The following is a 20265-nucleotide window of genomic DNA, read 5'->3' on the forward strand; positions in this document are numbered from 1 at the left end:
ACTTGTCTGTTGAAATGACTGTGAAGGTCCCCACTTGTAAATTTATCGAGTGTGAAAAATGAAATTGAAATACTTGATTGAACCATATAGGCTTCGACACTAATTCAAAACCTAATAATTTATACACAAATGTCCCCAGATATAAGGTTGGAAGACGGTTTATGTCCCCACTTGTAAACCTGAAATTAGCTCAAAACGTAAGTTTTAAACTAGAAATAGGACTGATTACTTAAATTTCATTCTGATAATCAATATTTTAACTATAAAATTATAATATACATTGTAACCACGCTTGCGATAATTCTAAACTCGCCCCACGTGGCCATAAAAGCCTTGGCTAATACTAAGAATAAACTACACTTGTTCCTTAGGTTCAATCATACTTTATTAACTAACTAATTAAACAATAAATAATGCCGACTTGCATTAATACAATTAAAGAAATAATAATTACTAATTAATGAAGTCCAATACTTGGGCGAAGACGCCCTATGCTTGAGCATGCTACTACGTCTTAGTAGTAAAGAAGAACTGACTTAATAGTGATAAGCAGTCGATGCTTATATAGTACGGGGAAAGGTCAGAGGTAACTGTGTGTTAATCCTCTATGTAACCTTACACCCCTGGAGTAGAAACCCAGGAGGTCCCTGAATTATTACGGAAGGTTACATCCCCCCAGACGACAAGATTTGGACTTCATCGGCAGAAAACTTAATTACATAAATCTTCTAATTTTAACATAACAGAATAATAGTAATTAACTTTAAACAATGTAACAGATAGTTAAAAGATTCCAGTTAACTAGCATACTAGGTTAATCATTTAAAGTTATAAGGAAATTTGATGAAAGCAGGAACTGTAGCAACGGTTGGCTCGTCCTGGCTTTCTTCCTCCCATGCTTAGAATACGTCTAGTCAGATCTGGAGCAGCCGTATCAGACGATGTGGTTGAGGAAGTCTCCGCAGGTTAGTGGTGTGCACTCCCACCGTCCGTTGAAGGACTTGACTCAGGATCGTTCTCTGTAGGCGTTGACTGCTGACTGTAGTTTCTTCTCTTAAGGGAATGTCCCGGTGAGATAAGCCAAGTAATTAAACTTGCTTCTGAAGAAGTTGAGTATGAGTTGAACATTGTGATCGCAGTGAATTGTTGTAAAGGAAGGTTTTGAGCTCCCTCAGACTCAATAGTGCGTGTTACGGCTAGTCCAATCCGCAAGTCACTACACTAACTTTACTCTAACAACTAATTACTACAAACTCCGATCACTCTAAGGCTTAGCGTAGCCAAAGCAAGTTACAATAAACTAGGACCCGTCGATCGGTCCTGGCAAGCTCGCCATTTATGTAACCACGCTTGCGATAATTCTAAACTCGCCCCACGTGGCCATAAAAGCCTTGGCTAATACTAAGAATAAACTACACTTGTTCCTTAGGTTCAATCATACTTTATTAACTAATTAATTAAACAATAAATAATGCCGACTTGCATTAATACAATTAAAGAAATAATAATAATAATTACTAATTAATGATGAAGTCCAATACTTGGGCGAAGACGCCCTATGCTCGAGCATACTACTATATCTTAGTAGTAAAGAAGAACTGACTTAATAGTGATAAGCAGTCGATGCTTATATAGTACGGGGAAAGGTCAGAGGTAACTGTGTGTGTTAATCCTCTAAGTAACCTTACACCCCTGGAGTAGAAACCCAGGAGGTCCCTGAATTATTACTGAAGGTTACATCATGAAATTTGAAAATGTGTGTTTAAAAGACCCCACTTGTCTGTTGAAATGACAGTGAAGGTCCCCACTTGTAAATTTATCGAGTGTGAAAAATGAAATTGAAATACCTGATGGAACCATATAGGCTTCGACACTAATACAAAATCTAATAATTTATACACAAATGTCCCCAGATATAAGGTTGGAAGACGGTTTAGGTCCCCACTTGTAAATCTGAAATCAGCTCAAAACTTAAGTGTTAAGCCTTTAAAAGGTCCGATTACCTAAATTTGATTATAATAATCAATATTTAAACTATAAAATTAAAATATACATGAAATTAGAAAATGTGTGTTTAAAAGACCCCACTTGTCTGTTGAAATGACGGTGAAGGTCCCCACTTGTAAATTTATCGAGTGTGAAAAATGAAATTGAAATACCTGATGGAACCATATAGGCTTTGACACTAATACAAAATCTAATAATTTATACACAAATGCCCCCAGATATAAGGTTGGAAGACGGTTTAGGTCTCCACTTGTAAACCTGAAATTTGCTCAAAACTTAAGTGTTAAGCCTTTAAAAGGTCCGATTACCTAAATTTGATTATAATAATCAATATTTAAACTATAAAATTAAAATATACATGAAATTAGAAAATGTGTGTTTAAAAGACCCCACTTGTCTGTTGAAATGACGGTGAAGGTCCCCACTTGTAAATTTATCGAGTGTGAAAAATGAAATTGAAATACCTGATGGAACCATATAGGCTTTGACACTAATACAAAATCTAATAATTTATATACAAATGCCCCCAGATATAAGGTTGGAAGACGGTTTAGGTCCCCACTTGTAAACCTGAAATTTGCTCAAAACTTAAGTGTTAAGCTATAAGTAGGAATGATTACTTAAATTTCATTCTGATAATCAATATTTTAGCTATAAAATTATAATATACATGAAATTTGAAAATTTTGTTTAAAAGACCCCACGTATCTGTTGAAATGACAGTGAAGGCCCCACTTGTAAGTTTTTTGAGTGTTAGAAAATACTAAAGAAAATTTTCCATTTATTCTATTAGTTGACTCTCACAACTTTCCTGAAGCACCGAAATATCAAGGTAATTACCCTAAATCAGAAAATGATGAATCGTTGGTTACGTTAATTTCAAAAATATATTGATGATTTCCAAACCGAGAATTCTTGAGATTTCGCTCAAACTCTGAGTATAGTTGCTAAACAAAGATTTTACTCGGGGGAAAGAGATACCACTCAAACTCTGAGTATAGTTGCTAAACATAGATTTTACTCGGGGAAAAGAGATACAAGAAATCCGAGCTGTGCTAATTAATTAGTTAGCTATTTAAAAATCTAATTAATTGGCATTTTCACTAATTGAAAATGGTAATTGAATTTTAATTAATTTAGAGCTAATTGAGAAATAATTATAATAAATAAGTGTGCATCGGAAAGGCATTTATCTATTTTAAAATTAATTAGATTTAGTTTTACTTATTAGCCAATTGGATTTTCAATTAATCTCTTTCGCCGATTTGTAGTAAAAAATCGAGTTTCATCTAAACGGGAGAGAATGCGTCCCACTACCAGTAGTGAGGGGGTAACAAAATTGTTAACTCACCCACTGTTTCCTCTCTCTCCGTTTCACAGTGAAAACTATGACTCTTTCGTAAATCGTAACTCCCGTATTTCGATCATGATTTTTCCCTCTTGAATTAATAGCAGTGCGCATGGATTTAAAACTCCGGAGCCCCTTTTAGGAACAGTGGCAAGAAAATGATGAAATGAAACTAAATTTAGCATGATGGAAGTTTTGAGGCTTGTCTCATTTCTCGAGAATAATACATGTTAGGCTTTCATACCCCTTTATCGAAAACAATAAATGCATAACCAAAGGCGGAGTAGGAAGTCCATGGGCACTTTCATGGTGTTATTTTTTACTTACGGTTAATTTTTTGACCTTAATTATACAGGTAATTAATTAGACATTTGTAATTGAAATTAATTAGTTTAAAAATAAATGACTAATTTCTTATTGAATTGAATTAGTTTATATGTCAAATTACTAATTGGCTAATTAATTAGTTTAAAACATTTTTCTAACTGCTAATTGTAATTATTTAGCTGCCAGCTTAATAGCATAGCTAGGCAAGAAATTATCATATTAGAAGTATTCGGATTTTTTTGTGATTTTGAAAGATGCAAACAGTTTTCACAAGAGCGATTGCGCTGAAATTTTCCTACTATTGAAGCGTTTTGTTATTACAGCCCAATAAAAGAAACCTTTATTAATTCTGTGATGCTAGAACAGATCAAATTAAGACTACAGATTTTAAAGAAGCTAAATACGAATGATATTGCCAAGAAATTCGAGAAGAATTGGTTCGGCATTGTATTTTAATAACGTTGTGTTACTTATTTATAACAAATTTCTTTATAACGGTGTTTTCATTCCAAAATTTATCAATATTTCAAAATAAACAATTTGTCCGCGCAAAACTGTAATATGGCCTCGGCCATATTTCAGTTTTGCGCGGACAAATTGGTAACACCAAAAACTGGGGAAGAAATGGAATAGGCGCCCAGCCGCAAGGGGACAGAACAATAGTTTTCCAGCTCTAAAGAGCGCAAAACTAAAAATGGCTTGAAAAGAAAATAATTTTAACCACTTAATATTTTGCTTTAAAATTGACTAAGTTCCTTTAATTAACCTCCCTTGTAATTTGAACAATATTTAAATTACACTCTCTAATACGATTGAAACAATGTGTTTCTAACCTTTTTGTCTATTCATTTAGAACTGTACTTCTAGACCTTCCAGATAATAGATAAATCGCGGCCGCATTTATTACAATCCTTTTAAATCCTACGACTCATACCGTTCGAAGCTCTGTTTGAACTTTCCATCTCTAGACACTGAGTGGCGATTGAGTCTCGAGTAATTAATTATGGCTTTTAAAACTATTTAAACGATTGAATTTGCCTAATTTATTATGAATACGAATTATTACTTACTAGTATTTTCAATCCACCATAAGGTCATAAGGTATGTTCCATAAGTTTGTCACCGGTAACTGAGAGTTTGTCTTGAAGTGACGCTGGCAAAACGTCATAGATTCTGTAAAAGGCTTAATAAAGACTAAATAGGAAGATGGACTGAAAAACCGAGTGCACTAAATTCTCGCGTCGTTCGCGATAGCTCTAAGTAAGTCTCTAGCATAAGTTTCATACTTATGGAACATATCTTCTTAACTTATGATCCACCTTATTCCCTATCGCCAGAACATAGTCTTATCTCGGGATTCGTGGAGGAGAGGAACGGGAAGAAATTCATCTGTCGGCTGCTACTGTAGCATACGACAGACGAATTTCTTGATTTTCTTCCCGTTAATCCTCTCTACGAGAGAGGTGCCATGATCGCGGTCGGGGCACGGTTACGTTGACCCACCCTGTTCTTCCTCCTTGGGCGCTGAAATTTAATTTTGTTTAAAATTAACCGATTGAGGAAGTTGCCATAATTAAATTCATAAATTTTAATGAATATACTGCAGTTTATGATAACTATATAATTAATGATGTAGCTTAATTATAAGTTTAAAATTAACCGATTGAGGAAGTAACTATAGTTTAATGAATATTATTCTGTAATTTAATTAAGATAAGGTACTATAGTTCAAATTTCAAATTAACCCAATGAAAAATTACTGTAGTTTAATTACTAGCTCTTGATTTTTTTAATAATAGTATTGCCAATTTATAACCAAAGAATAAATAAAATCGAAAATTATAAATTAGCCGGGGTCATCATATAATGAATATAGTAATACTAATTTCAGTCACTAGAAGGCGTGCAAAAGTGTAATGCGAACCGGGGTCGTCTTGTTGGAAGAAGGTACACATGTTTTCTCATAGCTCTGGGCTCCGTCTTGCTCTTTCTCGTACATGCTCGACCTGGACGGTTAGTAACTTAACCCCAGCAACATACTAGAAATTGCGTAAATTTCTTTAATAAATATTTTAATGTCGGTATCTTTCCTATAATATATATTTCTTAGTTTGCTTACACAAACTTATCTCGTCATATTCCATCAATGCATTGAGATTTGCTTTCAATTCTGATTTCAGAATTCAGAATTATTGGGAAACTGGACATGAAATCCGACAGAAGAATGCGTGCTCAAAGTATATGAAGAAAGAACAAAGCATGGTATTCTCGAAGACGTCTTTTCATGATATCAGCATCATGTTTATACTATTCGCGGTTTTAAACATACTGTCCATTTTTATCTTTTTCGCTGAAATCTGGTATGCGCGGAAGAATTCAAGGGTAGAGCAAACTCTGAGAGAAATGGAGCTGGATATATATTTCAGTTGAATCACGAGCTTTGATTTCTTTGTAACTGCAATGGATTGGTTCAAATGCATTGACGTTAAAACATATGAAAAGAGAGTGGAATGTTCAGTATTTCTTCTCAAACTTTGCACTCCTCACTAACATGAAACAAGGTAGAAAAATAGCGTTAAATATTTCGAATATACGCATAAACAGCTTTCGAAATAAAAACTTGAAACATAAGTCGCCGATAACCAAGGCATTTTATTTGCAAATTTTGAAAATTTTATAATCTGTGCAATTATTAAGATTGTTTAATGTTTAACCCATTATTTATGATACTAACCATGTCGAAATCATGAGTTCATTTCTTGATATTTATCTTAAATCTGATCATCATATTAATAGCCTAAGATGGAATCAGATGCGTTCAAAATTTGTCACACATCTTTCTTTCTTGGGATCGAGTTAACATTGATCTGACAACACAATACAAGAAAAGGCGAGCACAGTATTCTACAAAGAAAAATTTCGTCTATTCGTCGTAAATCGAATATAATGAATAATGTGACGCTTTGATAGAGATGTAAATTACCGGTAATTTACCAAATACCGCGTAAATTACCTATTTATATCTTACCGTAATTTTAGAATGGTAATTTACCGGTAAATTACAAAATTACCGCGTTAAAAAGCCTGTTAAAACATAAAATACCATAAATTACGGTAATTTATGTGATTTCAAAATTTTAATCGGTAATTTACCCGGTAAATTACCATTTTTAAAAATTACGGTAATTTCACATCTCTACGCTTTGACGTCTTGACGACACATGGCTCTATTTTATAGGTTAATAAAGTAGGGAAGCTTACGCGATGTAATTAAAACTTTTAAAAATTTTGAATTGTAATTTTTTTGTAAGTATTTTTCGTGATTTTTATCTGTACTAAAAATATGGAAAGTTAAAATTTGTTTGTTTGTTTTAATGTATGTAGTGGGCCATCTCTAGAACCACTAAACCGATTCCAAAAAATTTCAAAACCAAAATATTACCTCTCCGAATCCAGTGGATGAATACCTACAAACTAATTTAATTATGTATGTAGTTATCGCTCTATATTTATAAGCAACCGCTAAAGTTAAATTACTGAATTATTCAAGCATTATTCGAAGCTCTATTTACAAACAATATCCTCTAGTCATACAGCAACGAGTATGACTGTTAATGCTTGTCCGATAACTGATATCGCAATATCGTTGTCGTCATGGCAGTCGGCTCTATTAAAGATTCACGCTATCGCAATATCGTTGTCGTCATGGCAGTCGGCTCTATTAAAGATTCACGCTAATGTGCTTTTTACCCTTAATTTGATGGGAATCGTCTGACTTATATATTGCTATTTGCAGAATATCGCGGAGAGGCATAGGATAGGTGTCAATCGTTAATAATAGCTAAGTTTCAAATGATATTAGGACGAATGTTTCTTAAAAATATTTAACTAGAAATCATTTAAGGAACAGTCGATGAAAATAATTAATATCGATTATTATATTTAAATTATTTAATAAATTTAACTCCGCTAAGGGAATCTTCTTTTGTCAAAATTAATATAAGACAAGTAATGAAAATTGCTTAAGAAGTAGATCACTACATGCAATTCATAGTTAATATATAGCGAGTAATTTATTTATTTATTACATTTATCTATTTATTACATATCAAGGAAACTCGAAAGTTAATATAGGCCAATTAAAGAAATTGTTTTCGCGAAATATTTATGAGAACCGATATTGAGATGTCGATTTCGGAAGAATGACAAACGAGAAATCTTGTGAAACTCGTTTTATATCTGGAATGCAGCTTTTACTCCGTGACTCATACTGTCTGCAATATTTTCCTTATATCTCTTTGAAAAGAAATCCTACTAAACCTTTTTCTTCGCAATATAAAACGAAAATAAAGGGAATTATTTTTGGAATTTCGATGCGTTAAGTAGGTTTCAAGCTATAATGCTTCGTTTCATTTGGTTATTCTAAGAATGACTTTTGATATTGATAGGTGTTTTCATATTAATTAAACTATACTACATTTATATATATCCTAAACGCTAATTTGGACATTTTAGGATAAAAAAGGATAGTTTTGCTTAATGTCTTTCCTGATATTGATGACTGATCTGTTCTTAGTGGACTGAAAAGAAAACACTAAATTTTCGACACGAGCTGAATTAAATTTTGTTTTTCCTGTCCAATTTGTAGAGACTCAACTGTTCAAATTGATTAATTAACCCCAAATTATTATTATTCTGAGGTTAAACACAAATTGAAATGAGTAGTTTTAGGTATTTTCATGGAACCAACTGTCATGAAAACAACAATAATCGGGTTACAACTTATGAAGAGGTTCCATTATTTCAGTGCGGCTTGAGATAAATCCGAGGGGGTAGACACATGACTTTTTGGTGTACACCTGAGTTCATAATTGCTGGAGTTTGTGGGAGTTTTTGAGAGTTTACTTGAATTTCCCTTGAGTTACCACAAGTTCGCCAGAGTTACCGTGAGTTCGCCAGAGTAACCGTGAGTTCGTTAGAGTTGCCACGAGTTCGCTAGAGTTGCCACGAGTTCGCTAGAGTTGCTACGAGTTCGCTAGAGTTGCCACGAGTTCGCTAGAGTTGCCACGAGTTCGCTAGAGTTGCCACGAGTTCGCTAGAGTTGCCACGAGTTCGCTAGAGTTGCCACGAGTTCGCTAGAGTTGCCACGAGTTCGCTACAGTTGCCACGAGTTCGCTAGAGTTGCCACGAGTTCTCTAGGGTTGCGGAGAGTTCGCTAGAGTTCCCTCGAGTTTGTTGGAGTTTTCACGAGTTTGCGAGAATTCTTGTGACTTCACTGGTTTTGCTATTTGATCAAAATTAGTAAACCGTGGCTCACTTGATCACGCACTCATCTGCTCGATACAGCACATCCACTCGATCACGCTTTGGCTTCACGCGCTTTACAAGCCCTTCCAAAGAATGTTTTGTATGTAAAAGCGCGTATCGGGGACTTTCGGCTTTCAAGCTCTAAAATTCTAAGGAGTCATCTTTTAAAGGGACACTATTGGCAAAAATTAAGTATTTTTATTCTGATTCCTTATGTTAAAATATGCCGCCTTGAATTTTTTTCTGATTTTTTGAAGCGCTATTTATAGTATTAAACAATATTTGAAGTTTTGTATCCAAAACATGCATTTGAATTCTGACAAAGCGACCTACCGGCCAATCAGCGCCCGCGATTTTTAAGAGTCAACCCCCCAAGGTTTTCTCGGGCGAGTCTCATTTGCGTCGTCTGCATTAGGTTCAGAAATATGTATTCTACTTTTTAGCACTCGAAAGAAAGGCGCGTTTTCGATCGTCTAACGATAAGCGGATTAGTAACTTTAGTAATTAGCAGGTTTACGCTTTTATACGTTTCACTTAAACTCAAATTAATCTCGTAATTCTATTATATTAAAATGTGACGGGCCGTATTTTGTTGTATATCTTGAGTGTCTAGTTATTAGCCTTTGGAATGGGAAGATCTGTGTTCTTAGATTATTGTTACTATTATTTTTTGTGATCTTCGAGATGGAAAAAATTAAAAACCCATCTGTTACACCTCAGCAGAGTCAAGCTGCAACACAATTAATATCCTCCTCAAACTTTAGCAGACGACGGGCACCGCCTAAAGCCCACTCTAAAAAAATACTTATTTCCCGCCCTTGGGAACTCGGCTTTTCCAGTTTGAAGCAGACAACACACCACTTAATATTTTCTAACCCTCACGGGATTGGCTGATTTGTCTCTATCCCTATAGAGGTTTTTATTGGCCGGTAGGTAAGTGCGCTAAAATCGAGACCCATTGCTAAGCCTAACAAATTTTACAAAATTTAATTTTCATTGAAAAATTGTTAGAAAAATCCGAAAAAAATTTGAGACTTCATATTTAATTGAAACGAACCAGGAAAAATTAAAACATGGCACTAAGATTTTCAGCTGAGTCTCCCTTTAAGATGGTCGTCTATTTGAGAAACCCTGTTTATTGGCCATAATTCAGAAAATATTGGTTTAAATCTCTTTAAATTTTAATGAGATTGGCAAATATAAGGTTTTTTTATTTTTGTGCAAAGCTTCAAAAGTTTTAAGTTTTTGTAAAAAAATAAAAACTAAAATTAGCCTTAATTTAACTACTTAGTCTTCAAACGGTTTAAAAGTGTTTTCTTCGGTTTTACTGGTTTGAATCTCTTGAAATTTTAGAGAGAGGTATATTGAAGGATTTTAAATTATCGTGCAAAGTTTCCAAGTTTTTAAATTAATAGTTTTTTCCCTAAAAACTAATAAAGTTTGTTTGAGCATGATCACAAACTATTTAGTAAATTTGGGAATTTTTAGGAAGAGAATTACTAGTTTCAAAACTTTGAAACTTTGCACGATAATGTGTTACCCTTTAATATACCTCTCACTAAAATTTCAAGAGATTCGAAACAGTGAAACCGAAGCAAACTTATTTCCACCGTTTGAAGACTAAGCTCTTTAATTATGGGTATTTTTCGTTTTCATTTTTCTACAAAAACGCAGTAAAAAGAAAGTTTTGAAACTTTTCACGAAAAAAAAAACAAAACCTTATTTCGAACATCTTTTTAAGATTTCATGAGATTTGAACCAATTTTTTCGGAATTATGGCCAAAAAACGTGGATCCTCACATAGACGGTATGTTAAAAGGTGATTCCTCTGATTTGTGGCTTAGAATGCATGATACCAGTAGTTCATAATAACCCCACCTTCAGGGTTATTATGAAGTACGAAACTCTTTAAAAAGCCCGTAACAACAAAGTTTCGCCGTAAAGCTCAACGGATTCATACACCGCTCTATGGCCATTTTCGTACTCACAATTATTATGAACTCCTGGTGATAGGAGTTTTGAGGTCAAATAGACAGGATTCTAGAGCGCGTGAAGCCAGAGCGTGATCGAGTGGGCTGTGGCTATAGCAGCCTCTTCAAACAGGGCCGGAAATAAGAAAAATGTCCTATTGGACATGTGTCCAGTGTTACTCCGTTTGTCTGGAAAATTTATTGGACATTATCCACTGGAGTGTGCAAAAATAGTGTTGCATCTTCATAGTAGGGCTATCAAAACTTCGGAAAATTTATTGGTCAAAATGTCCAGTGACCCCCTTCATTTTTAAAAAAAATTATGGGACATTTTAAAATTTTATTGGACCATGTCCAGTGGTCTGTGCTTATTTCCGGCCCTGCCTTCAAAGAATTCTAGTATAAAGTAAACGCGCAAATTAAGGATTTTGGGCTAGAAACTAAAATGAGGCTGTTACATCTAGAATGAAATAAACTGAACCGAACTACCAAAATACCTAGTTAATCAATGTGAAACGAGTTCTGTAGTTACTATGTGACAGGTTAAATCACTGTTTTGACTCTAAAAAACGTAATGGATATGATTCGCAGCAAATTGCGATTGTCAGTCTGCAAATTCAGTATATTTTAAGCACTTCTTAGTTTGATCAACCCTAGCTCTAACATAACAGAGGCCAAAATTAACATAGCTTTTATGGAAGGTGGTAGGAGTCATATCCTCTGCTCTATTGATTCAAATGTAAATTTAAAGGCATTGCAACCTCGAAGAAGTTGGTCTCCTTAATGAGTTTTCGGGAGTTCCCCAGAGTTTTCTTGAGTTCCCTAGAGTTTTCGGGAGTTCCCTAGAGTTTTCGGGAGTTCCCTGGAGTTTTCGGGAGCTCCCTGGAGTTTTCGGGAGCTCCCTGGAGTTTTCGGGGAGCTCCCTGGAGTTTTCGGGGAGCTCCCTGGAGTTTTCGGGAGTTTTCGAGAGTTCTACTAATTTAAGCCTACAACTGTACCAAGAGTTCACATGAGTTCGCCAGAGTTCTATAGAGTTTGCAAGAGTCGTCTGAGTTCAATTGAGTTTCCTTGAGTTCACGTGAGTCATACACGTCTTGTACACCTGATTTCCTAAGTGTCTGCCTCCTCGGAAATTCCTACTTGACATTGCAGGCACGTTCTAAATACTCCTTGGTGTAGCTGTATTTTAAAGCCTGATTGCTCATGCTCCATGTCTCCTGCAATAAGGGTTTAAAACTTATGCAATTTTGCTAAAGAAACAGCGAATATAGTGATGAACATATTACAGCAATTGTCCCATAATTGGTTGGAAATGGTTCAGCGTACCTGAAGCGTATCAAAAAATTTCTTGAGTTCTACTTATGTATTAGTTGCATACAATCACCATATTTTTATGATTTATTGATGTGAAACGGCATCGACGTCATTTTACGTCTTTCAGAGGCTTGGAAGTTTTAAAAACCAAATTCTCGTAAAAAACAAATCTTCCCCATCACCATTTCCTTTTCAAAAGTGATCTGATAATTGCTACTACCTGTGGCACTAATCTGGGTACGTTAACTGATGAAGGCTTTATTTCAACAATAACAATAAGTTAGCGCATAGATGCGGTCAGTTGCCAATGATTCAACGGGACGCAAAGCTTCACATAATTTCGCCATCACAGCGTCACCGCGTTGCTAATCAACCGCACCCTTGTAACATTGTCAATGGCGCCCTTAATATTCAGGTCACCGACTTCTTTGATCTTAATCTTCCTTCATACACGTAATCACAAAAAAAGGCTTAAAAATATCAAAAGATACTCGCGCGTACCCGGTACTCCCTACAACACTTCACTTACAGGGTAGGGAATGATTTAAACACCCTTCCTACCGCTATTTTTTACCTTATAAAATTCACTGCGCTCTGAGTTAGCGGCGCTGTTTCACCTTAATTCAGGCCCTACCATATTTGATCAAATTTGAAAACCCATTTTTTTATTTCTGTATATAATATCATATTTGAACTTTTGAATGTGTTTCTCCTTCACACAAGCGAAGTTTTTCATAAGTCCATGGGACTTCAACACCCTTTAACTCATGTTGGTCTTATGATCTTATATAAATAAATAAAGTGGATTTTCAGTGTGAATTTTAAAGTTCATTAGTAATTCGATCTCAAAAAAACTTTGTAGTCTTAATAAGATAAGAGAGTTAAAAGTTGGGATGTAGGTACACCAGCGTTTACTTGAATGACCTATTCTCAAAACAGTCTTTCAAAATCAACTTTCATAGATAACAACATAACAGGTCGGGTTCCGAATGGATTCGTTTTAAAACTGACTGTTTTAACTTTCGCTATTTTGAGGTATTAGGCCTAAATTGACAATCTCTAATATAAAAAACCGCTGTTTTGAAAAAGGGCTCCGATAGGAGACACAATTTGACGAACCGCTGAGGTACCCACAAACCTTTTAAACGTACCGGTATTCGAAGAAACTTGATGGTCTATACTCAAATTTAATCTGATTCATTGCTAATTTCTTCAGTTGGTCTTCGTTAGCGGAAAGTTGGTGCGAATGCTTTGATAAAGATACTGAGCGTTCTTTTTGGTTTGAATAACAAGAATGATAAGTCGTTTTATATTTCACTGCGTGCTTAACTTAATTCAGTAGTTGGTTAAATATGTATAAAAATGGATTAGTAGGTTAAGTTAAAAAGTAACTGTTCATGCTGCTGTGCTTTTACTAAATTAACTGTTATATGGGTCTAGTGCACACTAAAAGCGAATAACAAACTTAGATATGCATGGAAACGACTCTATTTCGAGTCCCGGTATTGTACGTGCCGAAAGTCGATAGTCGCCTACTCACTCCTAATAACGTTTAATCACGATAATGTAAAAATAAACTAGAGAAAAAGACGTATATATTTTGTGATTAAGATCCATAAAAAGGATATATCATTTAGTTTCTACTTCTGCAAGCAGTTAAATTTACTTCTATTATTTACAGAGCCATAATTAGTTCAAATCGATAAAATTAAAATTAATCGAAACAAAACTAGGTTTTATACTTTGCAGTGTTAATGAACAGTTTCCGAATAACATTTCCCGAATTTTCCAGCTTTTCAATAAATTTTCGTGAGTATTTTGCATAATATATATACAACCAGAAGTGAGATGAGACTAGAAGTGAAGGGCTCTAGCATTGATAGTAGATCCTGGCACTAGTGAACAACTTTGAGGATTTTATGCCGCTTCCCACGCGCTGAAACTAGAGAGAAAAAATTGGTCGAGTTCCAAAAACATTTCCTACTCTCTTCTCCTCAACCTAAAGCCGCGGAACACTGACGCGGCTGCTTGGATCTAGTTCGGCCGTCTACCACCGCGAGCGTCTCACATTTTGAAGGGAAATTTCTGAAACCGCCACCAGAGGGCCAACCGTTGGTGTGTTATCAAGAATATTCACTTTCGCCGAGTGAAGAATTTGGTTAGCTCAGTACTTCTGGTCTAATCTCACTTCTGATACAACCTAACAGGAAAGTGACACGGCGTTGTTCATAACACCTTCATTTTTATCACACTATTTTAGTAGATATCAATATGGTACCCGAAAGCCACAGTATATAATAATATTAGTAAAGTATTAATTAAATGTAATAATGATATTCCACCCTAAAAACGTTCTTACATTTCCGGCTGCCATTTTTAAAGATGGTCGCGGATTAAAAAAAACTATTTCTCAGTGCATCCATTACGAAACGTTCAGCCAAGATTTCAATCACTTGATTTTAGTTTATAGAAAAAGATTTTGAATAGTGCACTTAGAACATGACCTTTTTTCCAGTTACTTTTGGTTGTGAACTAAAAGCATTTAGTTCAACCAAGATAACCATTTTTCGAAAACCCAAATTAAAATCAAAGAACCGAATAGCATCAGCATATTCGTGAAAGCATTTTTAGAATATTATTTCAATTGTAGTGAATATTGCTGATACAACAGCTAGCGTAAGTAGAAGATAGAAAGGTGGTGTCATTTGAGAAATGCTCATTTCGGAGACGCTTTCTTGCGGTTTCACCCAAGTTACGTATTCAAGCGGATGAATGAAACCGAAATCCAGGTAAGCGTATGGCTTGTGTTCAAAATACGGATAAACGCTAAAATTTAAAAAGTAATAAGTAGAACGAAATTATATTAATATTATCATTAGTTCATAAGATATGTTTCATAAGTTAGTACTGGTTACTGAGAGCTTGTAATGAAGTGACGAACTTGAACGTCATAGATTCTTCTAAAGCCACGCCTGGTGAGGCGCGGTCAAAGGCTTAGAGCAGCCTAAATAGTAAGATGGACTGCAAAACCGCGTGTAGTTAATTCTGGCGTCGTTCTCGAACTAGCCCTCAAAAAGGCTCTAGCATTATGAAGTATTGGAAGTGTGATATTTATATAACATATCTTATAAACTTATGATACTATGAAAGATGTTAATTATTAAGAAAACGGGTGCTAATGTAACTTGGTTAAAGGACTTTCCTAAGTGTCTAGGGGTACTCGTACCTTATTTGACCTATTTCCCGGATTTCTGGGCTTTTATTTCTGAATGACGCGTTGTAAATGATGTGAAGATAATCGGAGTGAATTTCTTCCGAAATGTAGAGTCCTCCCATGCTTGAGATTATTTCTTTCGTCTCATCATCTCCCGTCAGCACTTCTCCGAATACCCAAGTGAGGTGAGTTTTGCTGATAATTAGTACCGATTCGCCAGACAGGATATCCATGTATCCGTCTATATCTAACAGATCCACAAGAGTACAGAAATTGTTCTTTGTCAGACTTTTGAACCACTTATTGACACCTTCATCCTCAGTAGCCTGAAAATGATTAGTTTTGAATTATTTGATGCAAACTACTTTGCAAGAAACACGAATGAGTGGAAACAGCAAATTGGTTAACTTTAATATTATGAATGTAGTTCAAATTGGAGTCATTTTCAATCTTTAATGAAGATAATCTTACCAAAATCTTAAGATATTCGTGGGCAGAGCCTCCTTCAAGAATTTTGGGTTTTAATTTGGACGCCATTACGTCTTCCAATGAGTTGAGGGTGTCGTATGTCTCTGTTGTAAACTCAGATCTCAAGAAACATCCCAAAAAGAATAAAATGATCGTAACGCTAATCAACCAAACTGAAGAAATCAGTCGAACGGTTACTTCCTGTGATATATTATTAATTGCTGCGAAAAATCAATTAGTTACGAGTGATTGTGTATATTTAATGGTATTAAGATGCTGCTCACGTTCAGCGCATAGCAATGACGTGTTGTTCCACATGTTATTGAACATAAGATTTAAAAGCTTCTTGATAATTCGCCTCGGAGACAATATGTGGAATCGACGCCTGAGAATCCAATGAAATGTCACAATTGCCGAGACTAAAATTACTGACGTGATCAATAACGTTACGACCTATTTGAATATTTTCAATACTGTTTTAGGGTACACAACCGGAATTTTGTGGTTATAACTGTTCGTAGCATTAATAAATTAGGATATAATTCTTCACCTGCAAATTAATGGCTAAAAATGAGAGAGTAGTTGAGACTATTTTTTTTGGTGGACCAGTTACGATGACGGTGCTACTGGTAACAAAGGGCGAGGAAGGTATAAATACACCTTTCAGTTTTTCAAAGAATGAACTTTGAACAGGATAAGCTATGACGTGTTTATCCTTTAAAATAATGGTTAAATTAAAATTTCTTATTTCACAAAATTTTAAAGGTATGAATAATACATAGAAATCCATTGGTGAATCGAATATTTTGACAAGGTCCATGTAATCTATTTTATGGTCTTCGTAATTAATTCTTCGAGAGAAAACATATATTGTTAAAGTAACTGTCTAATGAAAGAGACAATATTTTGTTAAATTCCTACTTGACATTGCAGGCACGTTCTAAATACTCCTTGCTGTATTTGTATTTTAAAGCCTGATTGCTCATGCCCCATGACTCCTGCAACAAGGGTTTAAAACTTATGCAATTTTATAAAGAAACAGCGAAAGATTGATGAACATATTACAGCAATTGTCCCATAATTGGTAGGGAATGGTTCAGAGTATCTGAAATGTATGAAATAATTTGTTGAGTTCTACTTATATATTAGTTGGATTAAGACACCATATTTTTATGATTTATCGATGTAAAAAGGCACCTTTAAAACGTACCGGTATTTGAAGAAACTGGACGGCCTATACTCAATTATAATCTGATTCATTGCTAATTTCTTCAGTTGGTCTTCGTTAGCGGACAGTTGGCGCGAATAGTTTGATAAAGATACTCAGCGTTCTTTTTATATTTCTTCGCGTGCTTAACTTAATTTGGTAGATGGTTAAATATGTATAAAAATGATATAGTAGATTAAGTTAAAAAGTAACTGTTCCTGCTGTTTTGCTTTTACTAAATTAACTGTTAAATGGATTTTTCGTATCCTAAAAGAGAATAACAGACTAAGGTATGCATGGAAACGAGTCTATTTCGAGTCCCGGTATGGTACTTGCGGAAAGTCAATAGTCGCCCACTCACTCCTAATAACGTTTAATCACGATAATATGAAAAATAAGCTATAGTAATAAATCGTAAACATTTATTTATTAATATCCATAAAATGATATATCCTTTAGTTTGTACTTCTGAAAGCTATTAAATTTACTTTTATTATTTACAGAGCCATAATTAGTTCAAATCGATAAAAATAAAACTACTCCAATCTAAACTAAGTTATATACACTGCAAGTTTGTTCTTCTAAAAGCTATTAAATTCACTTTTAATGTTGAAATACTTTAACACTGATCAAGCCAATTAAGTTTCGTTCAAACGGATAAAAACAAAACTAAACGAAGCTTTATACACTACAGTGTTAAGGCAAATTTTTCGGAATTTTCCAGGTTTACCATAAATTTCGCGAATGTTTTGCATAATATATTCATGCCAACGGCAAAATGACACGACGTTGTTCATAAGACCTTTTTTTTGCTTTTTGACCCTAAAAACCATGAAATATGGAGATAGCCAAATATAATATTAATTAAGTATTAATTAAAAGTAATAACGATAATCCGTAAAGAAACTTTTTACATTTACGGTTGCCATTTTTAAAGATGGTTGCAGGTTATAAAAGTATTTTTTAGTTCATCCCTTAAGAAACATTCCTTCAAAATTTCTAAAACTTCATAATCGTTGAAATAAAAATATTTTGAATAGTGTATACTCTGGACAGGACATTTTTCCAGTTACTTTCAATAGTGATCTAAAAGCATTACATTTAATTAAGATGACCTTTGTTTGGGATAAAGTAAACCCAAAAATTAAATGTAAGAAAAGAATTTAAAAAAATCGAGTTTTTCCATCGGCATATTTGTGCAGCATTTTTAGAATATTTTTTCGAGTGCAGTGAATATTGCTGATGCAACAGCTAGAATAAGTAGGATATAGAATGGTGGTGTCATTTGAGAAATGCTCATTTCGGAGACGCTTTCTTGTGGTTTCGTCCAAGTTACGTATTCAAGGGGATGAATGAAACCAAAGTCCAGATAAGCGTATGGCTTGTGTTCAAAATACGGATAAACGCTAAAATTTAACAAAATAATTTAAGTAGAACGAAATGAAATCAGTAATAGCATCAGTTCGCAAGATATGTCCCATAATGCTATTTGCATCTCTGGCATATAGTACATGTAGTGATTACCAGAAAGCCAAGTTAGAACGTATTCAAAGAAAATTCATTAGGTACTACAAAATGTACTTCTGTTATAAAACAAATTATAATTATGAAACCATGCTGGAAAAACTGAACATAGACACTATCAAGGACACATTTATCAAGGCTGATATCATGTTCCTACAAAAATTAATTGCAAATGAAATAGATTGCAGTGAAGTAGTCCACGAAGTGAACTTCAATATCCCCAACAAAAAAACCAGACCTACAAATCACAAGCCCTTCAAAGCTGAAATATCATCTATTCGACCTATTAGCCGCATAATGGGAAATTTCAACAAATTTGGCCGTAAAATAGACATTTTCATCAGGAAAAGACTGACTCCTCGACAAATTATCCTGGAAAGGTGATGCCGAAATTATATTTTAACGACACTAAAAGAGACATTTCTCCTTTTATTCTAATTTAATAGTGCCCTAATGCACAAGTGTAAATCCTTGTAGGTACTCAAATTGTACTGTTGATTTGCACTAATAAACCAAACTTTATTATTATTATTATTATTATAAGATTTTCACTGGTTACTAAGGGCATGAAGAGATGTAGATCAAACGTCATAGATACTCTTAAACCGACGCCTGGTCAGGCGCTTTAAAGGCTTAGTAAAGACTATAAAGGAAGGTGAACTACAAAACCTCTTGTAGTCAACTAGCTCTCAGAAAGTCTCTAGCCTTAAGAATTGTAGGAAGTGTCATAATTATGGATCATGTCTTTTAAACTTATGGTATTAGGAAAAATTGTAATAATTTTAAAAAACGGCTAGTAGGCTTTTGTCTCAGGGTTGTGTTCGTACCTTATTTGACCCATTTCCCTGATTTCTGGGCTTTTCCTTCTGTACGACGCGTTGTAAACGAAGTGCAGATATTCGGAGTGAATTTCATCCGAAATGTAGAATCCACCCATGCTTGCTATTATTTCTTTCGATTCCTCATCTCCCTTCAACACTTCTCCGACTACCCAAGTCAGATAGGTTTTGCTGATGATTAGAACCGATTCGCCAGACAGGACATCCATGTATCCGTCTAAATCTAATAGTTCCATAAGAGAACAGAAGTTGGCCTCTGTAAGACTGTTCAACCACTTATTGACACCTTCATCGCCAGTAGCCTGAAAATGATTGGTTTTGAATTATATGATGCAAACTAACTTTGCAAGAAGGAGTGGAAACAGCAAAGGGTTTAACTTCAATATTATCTATGTAGTTCAAGTTGGAGCCATTTTCAATCTTTCAACAAGACAAGCTTACCAAAATCTTAAGATATACGTGGACCGCGCTTCTCGCGATTATTTTGGGTTTTAATTTGGACGCCATTACGTCTTCTAATGAGTTGAGAGTGTCGTATGTCTCTGTGATAAACTCGGTTTTTAAGAAACATCCCAAAAAGAACAAGATGATCGTGACACTCAACAGCCAATCCGATGAAATCAGCCGAACAGTTACTTCCCGTGATATATTATTAATCGCTGCGAAAAAGGAATCAGTTTACGAGTGATTGTGTATATTTATTGGTATTAGGATGCGGCTCACGTTCAGCGCAGAGCAGT

At 34.7% G+C, this 20265-nt stretch overlaps 2 protein-coding genes across 2 annotated transcripts; both read right to left on the bottom strand.

Annotated features, from left to right (window-relative positions):
• Nucleotides 1-15317: 15317 nt before the first annotated feature.
• On the bottom strand, nucleotides 15318-16081 carry LOC149624247 (uncharacterized). The gene is made up of 2 exons (XM_089852277.1): nucleotides 15959-16081; nucleotides 15318-15813 (listed from the first exon to the last, which is right to left on the bottom strand). The coding sequence occupies exons 1-2, from the start codon at nucleotides 16022-16024 to the stop codon at nucleotides 15484-15486; spliced, it is 396 nt and encodes a 131-aa protein (XP_089708403.1). The 5' UTR covers nucleotides 16025-16081; the 3' UTR covers nucleotides 15318-15483.
• Nucleotides 16082-18369: 2288 nt separating this feature from the next.
• On the bottom strand, nucleotides 18370-20032 carry LOC149624248 (uncharacterized). The gene is made up of 3 exons (XM_089852265.1): nucleotides 19967-20032; nucleotides 19514-19827; nucleotides 18370-18568 (listed from the first exon to the last, which is right to left on the bottom strand). The coding sequence occupies exons 1-3, from the start codon at nucleotides 20030-20032 to the stop codon at nucleotides 18370-18372; spliced, it is 579 nt and encodes a 192-aa protein (XP_089708391.1).
• Between the last annotated feature and the right edge of the window lie 233 nt (nucleotides 20033-20265).

Source organism: Phalangium opilio, unplaced genomic scaffold (assembly GCF_054372755.1).
Source record: "Phalangium opilio isolate 3A_F unplaced genomic scaffold, DU_Popi_V2 ptg000106l_1, whole genome shotgun sequence".
Classification (NCBI taxonomy): Eukaryota; Metazoa; Arthropoda; class Arachnida; order Opiliones; family Phalangiidae; genus Phalangium; species Phalangium opilio.

Excerpts from the sequence above, each read along its gene's own strand:
- LOC149624248 (XM_089852265.1), bottom strand. The coding sequence starts at position 20,032 with ATGGCGTCCAAATTAAAACCCAAAATAATCGCGAGAAGCGCGGTCCAC. Across the intron at positions 19,828-19,966 it reads ACGTATATCTTAAGATTTTG|GCTACTGGCGATGAAGGTGT; the intron begins GTAAGCTTGTCT and ends AATCATTTTCAG. Across the intron at positions 18,569-19,513 it reads AGGGAAATGGGTCAAATAAG|CGTTTATCCGTATTTTGAAC; the intron begins GTACGAACACAA and ends GTTAAATTTTAG.
- LOC149624247 (XM_089852277.1), bottom strand. The coding sequence starts at position 16,024 with ATGGCGTCCAAATTAAAACCCAAAATTCTTGAAGGAGGCTCTGCCCAC. Across the intron at positions 15,814-15,958 it reads ACGAATATCTTAAGATTTTG|GCTACTGAGGATGAAGGTGT; the intron begins GTAAGATTATCT and ends AATCATTTTCAG.